At 39.6% G+C, this 14,606-nt stretch overlaps 1 protein-coding gene across 1 annotated transcript in view; it reads left to right on the top strand.

The window, feature by feature from the left end:
• The window catches only part of LOC306949647 (uncharacterized protein), a gene marked incomplete at both ends in the record, with an annotated part of 158,255 nt that overhangs the window by 14,660 nt on the left and 128,989 nt on the right, over window positions 1-14,606 (top strand). Inside the window, one exon of the mRNA XM_079539640.1 lies at window positions 355-459. Within this exon, the coding sequence (XP_079395766.1) occupies window positions 355-459 (105 nt within the window). The remainder of the gene's footprint in view (window positions 1-354; window positions 460-14,606) is intronic.

The following is a 14,606-nucleotide window of genomic DNA, read 5'->3' as shown; positions in this document are numbered from 1 at the left end:
GAAAGTACCTTCATTTCCTCAGACATACACAACATCTTCTAATACCCTGGTGTTGTCTGCCCACTGCTGCATTGCCCTTCAGCAGTTCATCCCTTCTGTCATTCTACATTGAGTCCTATGAAATTGTTTTCTACCTTTGAAGTGTCTTCAGATAAAACCACGTTGCCCTAGACTTATTTTCATTAGAATTAAATTTATTGCTATCAACATTATAAATATCAGTTTCTGTTTTTAAAAGAATTTCATTTTATTTGGATGTTCTGTTGTAGTAGGCTATGAAAAGAGGAGGTAATTCTGGAGAATCCTTGGCACAAAACAAACAAAACCCACTCTGCTTTGTTCTGTTTGTTCTAGTGCTGTGTGCTGCTGACACTTGCTTCAATGGAGGGAAGTGTTCTAAAGAAGGACCTCACGTGTGCCAGTGTCCTGCAGGATTTCAGGGTCCTCGCTGCCAGTATGGTGAGTCAAATGTCAACCATTGCAAATGCATCTGTGATGAACAGTGTTGCTCCCTGTTTGAGTAAAATGCACATAGAGGAACACTTATAAACAGAAATACCTTGTTACTGTTGGCTGTTGTGATTGGGGCAAAGAGTGTCAGACATGGTAACTTCCTTCTCAGCCCTGTTGGAAAAGTCAGCAAGCATTGCAACAGGTTTGTGTTTTCCAGGCCCTGGTCATAGAGAACATTTATTCATTTGTAAGCAAACAATTAAATAAAATGCAGAGCCCTTCACAATGAAACTTCTGACACCAGGCTGCAGGATTTCAACCTCTGCCTTCAGGCAGTGTTACTCAGCTAAGCAGACCCTAGCAGTGGTTCTCTGTACGGGCAGGAAAGAAATACATGAGTTTACACGTAGCTTGGTATGAACCAGTGTGACACCAATGGAGATTGCTTTGTTATGTAGAGCTGCTGCTTCGAGGTAAGCAGGATTAGAATCTCTATGGAGCCCATGTAAGAAGCTTTAACCAAATGCAGTATTTCTCAGCAAATTCTGAACTGTCTTCACTAGACTTTTGAGTCTTCCTTCTGTTGTCTGGAAATACCTACAGCATTAAAGCACTTCTAACAGCAGATTATGTGGTCGTAGCACGCGGATAGCAGAGGTCAGATTTTTGGCCTGAAATGAGATTGTGCAGTCTCTATTTCACAGGTTGGTGGCTGCGGACACTGCAGAAACAAAGTGAGGCATCCTGCAGTCCTTGCTCTTTGCAGTCGGGTGGAACTTTATCTTGGTGGCTTGTCTGCTTTCTATTGATTCCGAGGGTTTGAATGGAATTTCAGCAGTCATCATTTTCAGGTTTATACAGTAGCTGCTATCGCAGCCTGGCAGGAGTGCGTTTATAAATTAAATTCTGAAGGGAAAAACCTCTCTTCTGAAAGAACATCATGGACATTTCACCTGCCTAACAAAAGTAAGGTAATTTAGAGTGCAAGGCTTCTTAACCATTGCAGGCATCTCCAGTCAGATGATTGTGAGGCTCATATCATATTTGTTGCAAACAAAACTAAAGAAAATGTTTTGTGGAGCTAGCAGCCTTAGCATCTGGGCTTTTTCCAAGGGTTTTTTATTGTATTTTTCTGGCTGAAGTTGGAGCACTGCCGTTTTAGGTAGCCTGAGTTTTAATGCAGCTGTGTTACTTAACTATAGCACATTGCTTTTTAAATGGTCATTAAATCTCCTGTATCCTCCCTGCAGCTTTACTGGAAAATAAATAGCTTTCCATCCTACACTTAACATACAGGACAAGGTGATCTCTTCTACCAAAGGCTTTGGCTTTGAGGCTTCAGTGAATCAAATGAGTGTCAGACCATAATGTACAGTTATTGAATATAATCTATATAATGTTAATTGCAATGGTGTTACATTATGGCATCCTTTCTGGTAACTCTGGTTATTGGCCACTGTTGGTGCTGTGGCCACCTCTCAGTGTCCTGTTAGAGGAAAATCCATTAGCAATTGACAACACACTCATTTGATTGCATTCTGAGTTGTTGCAGTATCCCATCTGTTATCCCTTCAGCCCCTCTACTCACCTGCTTTCTGCTGTTCAGCACTGACAGCTGATTTGAAAGTTTAGTATATGTAAGTGTTCTTCATGATCACCATGCTTGGCATTGTGTTCTACAGACAACAGAGAGAACACTACTGAAAAATAAAACAAAAAGAGGAGAGCTAATTAAAATTAGACCCTCTAAACAAAAAACAAGCAAGAACAACAACAGAACACGCACACAAACAAATGGAAACGTTTCAAGACCTTCCTGATCTGTTTTCCTCTGTTGCATTTAACGTTTGCCCCTAAGTTTATTAGTAAGTAGGTCATCCTCCTGGAGATCCAGCTGCTATGTGCTCTGCATGGTCTGTCCCACAGAAAGTTTGTGGCAGATCGTTGGGAATGACTGACGATGGCCCCCTGCATCACAGCAATGTGCAGCAGAGGTGATTATTCACAACTGTCACAATCAAATCTAATGACTTCTCAGGGTGCTTTAGCAGCCTGTAGCACAATGTTATTTCTGATTAGATGCTGAGAAGGTTATGATTCCTGTAACAAACTCCATGTAATTGTGACTAGAAGAGATGCATTACTGCATCTCTTGTATACCTCAAAGTTTTATTATTTTATCCACACGAGCAGCAATAAAAACTTAGTAGGAAGATTTATGAGTGAAATGGTTGAGCTCTTCATATAGCCATTACAAGGATTCAGTAACAGATTGAGCTGTCTCTCTCTTTGTCTGTTGCAATTTGTCTTGTAATAATAGACTTATATCAATTACAATATAAACTTACGAGCTGTGTTTTTTTTTTTTTTTTTCGACTTGTTCAGAAGTTGAGATTCTCATTTCTCTTGAGCCCAGAAAAAGGGACAGAAAACCTGTAATAATAATTAACAAAACCCAGTGCCAAGAATTAAATCAGCTTCAGTGCTGGTTTCATTGTTATTTGCTAGCTGTCCTGGTAATCTCAGGCACCTGAGCTGGACTTAGAAATGAGTTAATTTGATTTAGCTTTTTTAATTCAGCCTTGGAAGTTGTGTTTGGACATGCAGCTAGTGAGAGCATTCCAAGTTCTACAAACAGGAGTAACTTCCCTCCTTGTACAAATAAAAGTGTGCAATGCGAAAAATAAGGATTAGTTTTGACTCTTAAACTGAGATCTGATGAAGAAAGGTTTATTGCTTTTTGGAGTTCCTCCTCCTCTGATATTAATGCACAAAATGAAGGAACAGGCTTCGTTGGTTTGACCAAAGCAAAAGCTTTCCATTACAATGACTTTGCAAAAAGCCACTGTGACTGGCAAGGTGACCAAAATTGGGCATCTCTGAGAAGATGGGTATTTTCAGATGTTTAAAAACAGGCGTGGGACAACCAAGTCAGACTCCTCACAAAGTGAGATTTTCTGTCTTAATCATTGGAGAAAGGCTGAATGCAAAGATGGAATATTCCAGTGTCTTACGGACTCAAAGTACTGATGCTTCAATTTCACAGTGCAGTACTTGCTGTAATGCAGGTGAAACTTAAATTCTTTACACTAGCTAATGTAAATTGCTAAATATTACATGCTTGGGAAGCAGTGTGGTCTATGAATGCAGTGCTTGCCTGATGTGTGAGATAAGAGCTGTTTTTCACCTGTCACTGACCTTGGATATGAATTCAATAACTTTGGCAAATTATACCGCCGTGCCTCAATTTCTTTGTGTGTGAAGTGCTGATAATAATAGTTCATTTCTTTGTAAAGTGCTTTGAGACCTAAGTAATTAAGCATGAGATAATAGCATTGGAATGTGTATATAGAGGCAGAATGTCCACTGCACGGTTAGCTAAAATGAAATGCTTATGTGATGGATATTTATCAGTTCATTGACTAGCTGTCAATCTATTCCTTGACTTTGGTCACACTCTATTAAGGTATTGAACTGTATAAAGATTTTAGTAAACAACTGTGAGCACCTCCTACTCTGGATGGATAAGAGTTTGCACTACAGAATTAGTTAAAGAAAACACTTTTTATAAATATTGAATGAAATGGTATGAAGCCTGATGGATCTTCTTGCAACTTCAGAATACTCTTTCATGGTGAATGTTTCCTTCTCTATTTCTCTAGTAAATATCTCTAGGAGTTGCATGATGAATGCTCTTCCTGCATAATACTTGTCTCTTGGAGAAATGCATGTTTCCTTCTGTGAGACTGAGGACCAGGGTAAGCTTTACTGGGCAGTATATATATATATCCATAAGGCTGTGCTACTAATTTTGCTTCTTTTTGAAATCACTTAAAATGGTAAAAATCAAACCTAAAGTGCCATGGATCTGTCACCCACAGCGATGCCTTTAGATTTCATCTTTCCCAGTAGAACTACATCATATTTGTGGTTTTGAGGGTAGGTTAATTCTTTGTCTGCTTATGTGGTGCTGTTGATTGCAAGGCAGATCTAGGATCCAAAGCCCTTCAAAGTAGTGAAACTTTAAAAATATGCCTTATTAAAGCACAATTGCAGGTAGCAAGGTGTTTCATCAGATGTTCACAGTAGACTTTGGCGCATCCTTTGTGCTGTGTGAGCATAGGGGAAAGGAGCAGCACAAGGAAATACCTTCTGTTGGTGCTTTGCTGCCTTTACTTGTGTGGAGGTTGTTTAGAATCCTTCGAGGGAAGGAACTGACTGGAACTGAAGGACAGAGATACTCAGTTTTTCAGTGGAGCCATGCAGCAGGCTGGACACAGAGCCAGCTCTTGCCTTGCAATGTCACAAGCTTGGCACCTAACGTGGTCGCTCCTACTGACTGTGAGAAGCAGTGTTAGGTAGGTATGTCTATTTAAGTATTTCAGAATGCTTTTTCCTGTGGGGAAAAATGGTGGATGGAATTTGGCTTTCTCTAGTGCACAATCTTAATTTATGCTTTATTAGAGCAAATTTGGACAGGCACAGCATTAAAAACTATATGCTGCAGGCAGTTTTATGTAGTTAAAGTATTAGCAAGAGAAACTATGCTGACATACCTTTGGTGTTTAAAATTAGTATATTAATCAGAGCAGCTATTTATAGTTAGTGAACTGAATTGATTGTTTTTTCCTGCTATATCCTGCTTAGAAATAATTGATCTCATCTTATGTGCAGGAAAAACACTGTCTTGCTTTCTCAGTCCTTAATTAATTTACCAACTTGAACGACGTTTGAGACATGATGAAGTCTTCTGACATAACCTTTGAGCAGATTCTCCTCTTGGTGAAAAGTTGGAGAGCTCCAGCACATCAGTGACCTAATTGCCTTGAAAATCTCTGGATCAAATTTTTAATGATTTCTTATTTTTTATTCTTTTAAACCTAAGCCTTAATATAGCAAACACAAACCTCGTATCAGCTTTTTAAATATTTTCAAATAGGAAAGAAAACACAGCTTTATTTTTTTTTCCCCTTTTTAAGATCCATCTTTAATGTACAATGTCAGCTCCTACATGTAGATTCATAGGAAGTCATCTGATGACAGTGAGTAAATGCTTTCTTTTTTTGAACCTATGGTTACAACCCATTCTCTAATGTCTTCTCTCCTTTGGCAACTGATAAATAGTCTGGTACTTAAAACAGATTGTGGTTTGAGTAATAAACTATATGCATATATAGTCACAAATTAATACAGAGGTAAAGTTGGACTTAAATACAAAATGCCAGGGCTGATTAGAAATATAGGACAGAAATGAGTCAAAAGTTCTTCTGTGCAGATGCTTTTGAAAGACAACTTTACTGCACAAAATAGCACAGAAGGTCCAAGCTATCCGTTATCTCTCAAGGAAAAAGTTATGGATGAGATAAAGTGACATTATCTGTTCTATTGACAGATAGCTGTTGATTCAGAGATTTAACTCCAGTTGCGAGCAGGACCTCATAAAGGATTTAAAAAGCAAAAACGTGGCTTCCTTCAACCTTTCCATTTCTCCTTCTTTGCCTTTTCCCTGCATTCCCTTCTCTCTTTGCATGCATCTCACCTTTATCTTTGCAGTCTTTGGGAACCCCTTTCTGCATTGGGAAGATATGAACCTCTACAGGTTTCAAAAAAAAAAAAAAAAAAAAAAAGCCCTTTAAAAAAAGCCAATAAAAAGCTTAGAGATAAAAGCTTTGTCATTTTAAAATGGGGATGGTAAAAGCAAAATCACAACTGGCTTCCACCTAGGTATGACAGGATGTAATAGCCCATCTTGCTGACATGCCTGGGCTTTGCAGCCATTAGTGCTAGCGGCAGGCAGGAGGGAACAGCAAACAGATGTCAAAAGTAAATGAACCTAAGTATAACCACCTGAGAGCAAATTCACCTTTATTCTGGCTTCTGTTGGGCTTTCTCACCAGTCCTCAGATGTGATTGGGTTGCTGCGTGTTTCCAAAGAGGTACAAATAGCAACTCCTCACAAACGAAGCTGAAATGAATGTTTTACTTCTTACCTCGGTGATGTTGTTCTGAAGTGTTTCTGCCAATTGCTTCTATTTCTGTGCAGTGTTTTTTCAGAAGCTTTCAGTCACTTCTTCACAAAAGCAGAGACTTCCTTGAACAGCACTTAAAGGGCTGTGAATGAGAGAGTCAAATTTTTGCTGACACATGAACATGAACCATTTGTCTGGAAAAAAAAAATTTACAACAAAGCTATACTCTAAAAGTACATCTGCAGATATTTAGTCAAGATTGGGCTATCTATAAGTAATGTTAGTCATGGGCACTGGGCTTTGGAGATGATTTTGCCCTCGAAGGAAGCCCTGTGGTTCAGTCTGCCATACCTCACCTGCAATTCTCTCACACTGGGTATTGATATTTGCTGTATTCTGCAGTCTGTGTTTTAAGGCTTAAGAGTAGATCAGTTAATATGTGCCCTGCAGGAAACTCCTTCCATCCTGTGTCCTGTCCTTGGGTGTCCTACGAGTGCTTTTTTGGGAAGAGCTATCTGCTCTGGGCCATCATCTACCTAGAGTTTTCTTTTCTTGGTTTTAATGACTGCAATAGAACTCTTGTAAATAAATACAATTTTAGTCATTTAACACATTCTTTAGTGCTGATATTTATTTCATCTAAAAGAGGCAAAAGAGTTAATTACGTTGTCTAGAAACAGAGGCAGAATCTTGCCAGCAACCATTCAGCACTGCTGCTCCCTTCGATAGAACTGAACTCACAGTCCTGGCAGCTGGATTTAATTATAAGTCTGCAACCCCGTGGTTTCAGCAGCTGCTGAAGAATGGATAATGCAAGTAGCCTTCAAAGCCATTCACATTAGAGATAAAACCTTGTCATTCACAGAGACAGCTGACAGAACAAGTATTAAAATGAACAAAGATTTCCCCAGGGAGGTTGCAGTGCGAGGTTTGTTTTTTTTGTCTCTCTGGCACTTGCTCAGGTATGTCAGGTATGCTGTATTTTACTCTGTTTCCAAATATGCAGCTATTCACAAACAAGCCCTAAAATATCCGATCACCAAATGCCTTGTACAGTGATGTGAGTGTTTGAGTGATTTCCATACAGCTGAGAAGTTGGGGCTAAGCATGGGTTGTGTTATGAGCCCTCAGTTAAACAGGTTTAAAAGGAAGCAGTACTGTGTCATGTTGTGTTTCTGTGGCATTCCTGCAAGGCAAATGCTTGCTTGACACAGGAGTAGGAAGAAGGCTAAACTTCTGCCAAAGGCACTTTAACGTTTCCCTCTTTTGTTTTTGATGTGATCAATGATATGTCAGTAACGGACTGCCCTGACTCACATACTGTAGAGTCTTAGAATCAAAGGATGGCCTGGGTTGAAAAGGACCACAGTGATCACCTAGTTTTAACCCCCTCCTATGTGCAGGTCACCAACCAGCAGACCAGGCTGCCCAGAGCCACATCCAGCCTGGCCTCGAGCCCCTGCAGGGATGGGGCATCCACAGCCTCCTTGGGCAACCTGTTCCAGTATGTGTAAATAATGCAGCTGTTACAAAAGATATCTTGTTTTTTTGTTGATACTTTCCAGTTCTCCTAGAATTTGAATTTGATTTGAGTGTTGGAAAACTGTAACGGGAATATCCAATTGCCTGGGAGAAAGTAGTAGTTTCCAACCCAGATGGGAACAAGAGCAGCTCTAAGTGATGTGGAATTCTGTGTTTGGTACAGATCATAGGCTTGGTTTCAAACCTGATTGTTTTGGTACCACTCAGCATGATGTCTTTTACATCTGAAGAACTAGAAGTCCTTTCTCCAGAAAGGAAAATCTGTCACTTCATTAGATTTACACATTAATTGTGGGTGCAGTAAGTTTAACTGCTTGTACTTAGGTTTCCCCTGTTCAGAAGGGCTTTCTGCTAAAAGGATTACAGTTGTGCAGTACAAACTCAACAGCTTACAGCCTTCAGCTCACTTCGGATGCTCCCTGTTGTCACTTTCCAGCATCACTGATCACAAATCCTTCCTGATATGACTTCCTATGCTCTCCTCAATGCTGAGAGGATTAATGGTTTGGAATACTGGAAATCTGTTTTTATTTTTCTGATTAATGTGAAGCTCACTGTTCTCTGAAAATAAGCTGTGTTCCTAAAGTATGTTTTGCTGGGCACACAAACCTACACCAATAACTCACATTCTATATTGTGTGTTTCAAAGCTATCCTACACAACAATTTTTAGGCACTTTCTTAGATTGCTCTCTCTCCTTTTCAATAATAACAAGCTCTGAAATGCAGGAATATGCTGCTTACTGAGCACGGCTTTTATTTGTCTGGACAGGTATCTGTTGTTTGCGCTTTGTTACCTCCTGCAGGGGATGAGAAGGCTGCAGATAAAATGTTCTCAGGAGATGGAAGCCCTCTGTTCCTGTGATTCTCTGAAATTCTGTCATTTCTATTTCTTGTCTCAGTCGTTCTTCCTGTCTTCCCTGTTCACTTTTTCTCGTGTCCTCACCGCTTCTGAAGCCAGAAGTTGTGACTAAAACTTTGCATTCAAGCTATTCAAGATTGTGTTCTGCTTCTTCAGCAGCTTTCTAATAACCTGTTCCAAGTACAACCAAAGTGGGTAACGTCAGCTTTGTTTAAGGGCCACCTGCCATTCTTTTTTTTTTCTTTTAAGCTGATTGAGGTGTTCTGATGGCATTCATCACTTGTAGGGTATGGCGGTGTCAGTCCTATCCTTTCACAGAAGGCTTATTTCTAACTGCTTCCTTTTTTGTAAAATCTAATTGCTTTGGGTTCAACAAGAATTCATGGGCAATTGCTTCTCTCACCCATTCTGCAATACAGCTTTTGTGTTCAGGGTTGCTGGCCTGAATCTGTTTTCTTTCACAGTAATCTCATACTGTTTGGAGCTCAGGAAAGCTGACAGGATTTGGAGGAGGCAGTGCTGATCTGTTACTGTTTTACATCCTTTACTTCACTTGCAAATACTATAAATCCTATTAATATATGACAAAAGATGAGTGATGATGGGCTGGGGGGGGGATGTAGACCATTTCAGTGGACACTTCAGGACTCAACTTTCAGCTATCCTTCCATCTCCTTTTTCTACACAGCTGTACCTCAGCATGAAATGTACCTGCATATAAAAATGTGATTTTGTTTTCCCTCACACCACCTCCCCCTTTTATTATTTCTTCTAAATTCCAATTTTGTATTTATGCTACAAAATAGAAGCTATAACTGGGTAAAAAAAAATCAACGTGAAACCCAATATGTTAAGCCTCCTGAATACTTTTTTCCTCATCTTGGAACATTGATGGATATATTCTTGAAACTGTGTAATGCTTACTGAACTGAATAGCCTTGTTTGCTCACCGTGTCACTGACTGAAGGACTGTTTATGTAGGTGATGGTCTCAAAGCTTGGCTATAAAGTACATCACTTCTGCATCTTTGCACAATCAAGGAAGCTGAGAGTTCAATTCAATCCACTCTTCCCCGATTTCTCTGCTTAGTGGTTAATTATGAGCTGGAGAACCGCTTTTGAAGGTCTGGTTTAAAATCTGCTCTACTAGGTTTTCACATAGCTTCTATATGAACGTATTTGGGAATTGAATTTGGAATTATTTATGACTCTGGCATAGTAAAGGATCAATCTCCATTTGTGGTCATTTTACTTCAGTTTTACACTGTGTCTGAAGCTCATCAGAGGGCACGCTTAACTGTGAAATAACTGCATGTATGAACAAGACTTGCTAAACTCTTTGCCTGGAGGGCAAATTCACCTGTGGCATGGCTGTATATTCGGTGGTTGAAGTGGATTTGTACTTGACATCTCTAGAGACATCTCTAGAGAACTCTGTTACAGTTGATTTCGTGTTCCATCCCTGGTTTAACCAAGCAAACTTGAGATGGAGGAAAGGAGAAACTGTGGGTGCAGCTCACTGTTGCTCTCCCCATCATTGCTGTACTTCAGATGGCTTTGTGCAGTGATCCATTTCTTGTGGCAGTTGTTCATTATCCTGCTAGCCCCTTGGCGTTATCACTTATTCTGACATGTGCACAATAAAGCAGAGTGTCTTCTGATGAACTGCTAGTGTATGTGATTAATATTCTGATTTTTTTTTTTGAGGGGGCTGTGCCCCCTCAAAAACTAATTAACTGTGCTAAAAACATTTTCTAATGTTTTGTCATAATTTCTCAAGAAAATTAGATGGCAAATAAAACCTGAGTTCACCAACAAATGAAATGTGATCAGTCTGTAATGGGATGTGAGCAACGTGTTGGAGGTGAAGGGGAAAGCTAACAGCTGACTTAAAAAGTGTGTGAAGCATAACAACACACTGAAATTTCACAGGAGATTTTAGGTATTAGTCCAGAAACACTGTTCAAGCAGATTATTTGGACAGTATGTGTCTCTTGACTTCACATGTTCAGTTAACCAGAAGTTCTTGAAATAAATATTCTCTCAGTGGAAGTTTTCCTTATCACCTGGTGTATTGGTCTCATGGCCTCTTTCTGCATGTTTGTTTACATAAAGCTTTACAAAATGCAAACTTGTACCTGGGTCTTTCCTTTCTTTGTAATAGGCATATCAAAGCACCAAGAGGAAAGTGCCTGCTGGAGTAACACTTCCATGTTTATAAACAGATGAGAATATAAGAATATAGGGCAGCATGGTGCCGTGGCATTCAGAAATTGAATGCTTGAAATACAGTTCATTAGAGTGAAGGTCAGAGCCCAGCTGACCCGCAACAGTTTGTTTTGTCTGTACAGCTCACTGGGTACAATGCTGTGAGTTTCTTTTGGTCTTCATCTTGACGCAGTTGTTTAGTAACAGTCTCCTGATTTATTGCATTGGACTCATTCCCTTCCAATATAATATTTCCAGACTTAGTATTTCTAAACAAGACTTTTTAGTCTGGGAGGCTCGCTTTCATGTCACCATTTCAAAGGTTTTGTGGGGCCATTATTAACTTTATCCAGTGCTAATAGGAAACCTGTTAGGTTCTTAACAAGCAATGATGACAAACGTTTGCCTACAAAATTTACTATCTGTCTTGATAGATGTGCCAATCTTCCCATAACAGTAGTAACTTTAGGCTACATGAGTGGGTAACTTCATAGCTATTATGCATTGAGCATTGTTTTTATCTTGACCAGTTGGTATTGACTAGCAGAATAGGTCTAGACAAGTTGCCAGTAATGAGACCAATTTAAAGCTTTCTCATCTTGCTGTTTTACTTGATTGTAGCATACTTTTAATGATGTGATTTTTTTCGCAGACCTTTATGGACATCTTCAGTAATCATTTTTTTAACTGGAGATAGAGGCACTCCTGACCCTTTCTGTCCAGCGACTCTGAACTGATGTCCAGTCAACCTAGAAGGGTTGAAGTGTGCACCAGCTCAGGCAGAGAGGATAAATAGTCTGGGTAGAAGCAAGTAAGGGAGCTTTTCCTTAAGTGAATAATGATGTTAATTGGTACAGAATGGTAGTTCCACAATTACATAAATCAGGGGCTTTGTAGGCAATGGGAACAGCCTTGAACCAGAGCAGAAAAGTAGGGAGAGCAGCCAGCAGAGTGGATGATTGGTTAATATGTATTCTTAATATTTGACTGATTATCTTTTCATAGATTTTCTTTTTCCTGACTGAATCCAGGAAGTTGGTGGTTTCTGATGCAAACTGAGGTTTCAAGTCTTGGCAGTGAGATGCAGCTACAGCCATCTAGTCCGGATTTTGGCCCAATGACTTGCTGTACTCTGCCCATCTGTCATCAGCATCCTTCCTTCTGCATCAGAGTAAAACTGGGAGTTTGACTTCAGAATGCTTGTTATGCCTGGTGTATCACTGCTCATGACAGTTCTGATGTACTTGTGTAGCAATTAATGGTAGTGCAGATTATCTTTTGGCACTCCTACGTTTCATGGCTTATCATTCTATATGTAGTTTAAGTGAACTAAATACTGAATGTTAGAGATAGTGAGGGCTGGGACTGCAGAGGCCTGCACAAATAGCCTGAGAGAAAATGTACCATATTGTAGGGTTGGCCAGGCAACAGTACTTCACTTCTGTGATTATCTTCAAGTTCAGAGAGTGGTTTTGCTCTTGCTCTAATCCAGAATGTGTTGCCAAAATTCAAATCTATATGTATCTGAAGATCTCTGTTGTTGTTCGAGCATACAAGCAACTTCATCTCCTCTGGCAGTGCTGAATGAACCCCCAATGGTCTTTGTCCCTTCTATTATTCTCATGGATGAAACAAAAGACCAATCTGTTGCCCAGTGTGACACGTCCCTGGCTCTGCACATGCCTGCAGCTGGGCTATCTCAGGGCCTGGCCAGCACAGCTCCTAGATCCAAGGAATGTCTGTCTCCCAGCAATGTCCCACGTCAGACTTACAGAAAGTCCTTAAGATGGGATCTTGTTATTCTCTCTGTTCTTCTCTAGCGTTTACTCCTCCTTGTGTTCCATCTATTTGTTTGGAACTCATTTGCTTTCTGTAATTCCCAAAAAGCTCAACCCACCACAATGCTGATCTCACTTCAGCCTATATGAATAATGACTCTGAAGTTTCTGTTGTTTGTTCTGCAAAGTGATGATTGTTTAAATGCAACTTTAGATTCACAGCTCAATTCTGCTCCTGTTGATAGGAATGTCAAACTTAGCTTCTGTCAGTGGAAGGAGAAGTGGGCCCTTTCCTCACATCTTAGGAATGAGAACGCTCTATTGCTTTATAAGAACAAACCATTACAGAAAACCTCTGTATTTTTTCAGTGACCAAAACATGTTTTCTGTATTCAAGCTGTAATGAGTTACAAGTTGAAACTTGCAATACCTTTGCTGGTTTTACTGAGGACTGCAGCATATTTCCGATCTGTTTTATAGGTGTAATGTTTCAGGATTTCACTTACTGTAGTCTTTAAACTGAAAAATGTCTGTGTAGAATTGAGCTGTCCCAAGTCCAGCTTGGCAGCTGTTCCACTGCAGACTTGTACACTTCTCATTTTAAATCCTGTTGATCGAGTTATTCCGTATTCCATTACAGATTTCTCACATAAACGACTTCAAATCTCAAAGAGGCTGAAAACAACTGATGCGGTGGCCAATTCTGGATTGTGATTTTTCTGATCTTTTTTCCTTTGCTGACAGTGAGTGCGCACGTCAGTCCTGACTCAGCGACTGCCCTCCTCGGGCTGCTTTTTCCTTTGTACATTAACAATATCAAAGTATTGTATCATAATATCAAAATATTATATCATAACATCGTCACCTCAGCCCGGGTCGTTTTTAGTCTTTCAGCTTGACAGACTGGGACCATCCAGGCTTTGACTTAAAGTAGATGTTTAACGTAAAAAAAATAATGGCTTGGACTGACTCATTTCATTTCCTCTGTCATTATTGTGTGTGACAAATGAAAAAGCCAATAATAATCTTTTCAGGCTATTATTTAGACAGCTTTTTCACAAACTTTGCTTAATTCCTTCTCTGTTTTCTCTCCTCTTGATAGAGGGAGAAAGGACAAATATTAGATGTGCTCTTCTCACTTTACCATTTGCATAGTGAGCAACCACTTCTGCTAAAAGTCACTGTTTCTGTCATAGGGTAATTTACATAAAAAATGAGCAAATATTTTTTCAAAATATCTGTCCCTCTTAAATATAAAAACTGTGTCAATATTCTTCCAGAGAACATCGTATGGGGGAGAAAGATTTTTTTTTTTTCTTCGATTTGTTGATTTGATGCCTTCTTTTGCAAAGGGGAAATGGGGTCTTAGAAAGATATGCTTTAGCAGAAGCCATTTCAGAAAAATGCATGTGCATCTCTGCAGAAAGCTGGTGATGGATGACACTGAACTGAGTGATTGATTGGCACCTGTGTTGCTTTCAAAATAAGTTCATGAAAAAATGAGTTCTGCTCTTTCTAAGTATAATGATACTGGAAGAAGCTGCTTGTAGACCCTCTCTGAAATTCACTTCCTCTTGATTTTTTTTTTTTTCTACCCAAGTGTGTCAGAAAGTGGTAATTCTGTAGTTTTGTTCCAATTTAGGATCACGTGAGATGCTTAGTGAAGGTACTACTGTCTGATATTTGTGGCCCTGCTGTGTGTAGACGTTGTCTGTCAGCGGATGCATAAATTTCAATGGAGGTCTGTGTGTATGTATATATGCCTGTCACATACTAAGGGGAAGAGAGAATTGGTT

This window comes from Tetrao urogallus, assembly GCF_951394365.1.
Source record: "Tetrao urogallus genome assembly, chromosome: 9".
In the NCBI taxonomy this organism is placed as follows: Eukaryota; Metazoa; Chordata; class Aves; order Galliformes; family Phasianidae; genus Tetrao; species Tetrao urogallus.
This window is presented reverse-complemented; position numbering and strand designations above follow the sequence as displayed.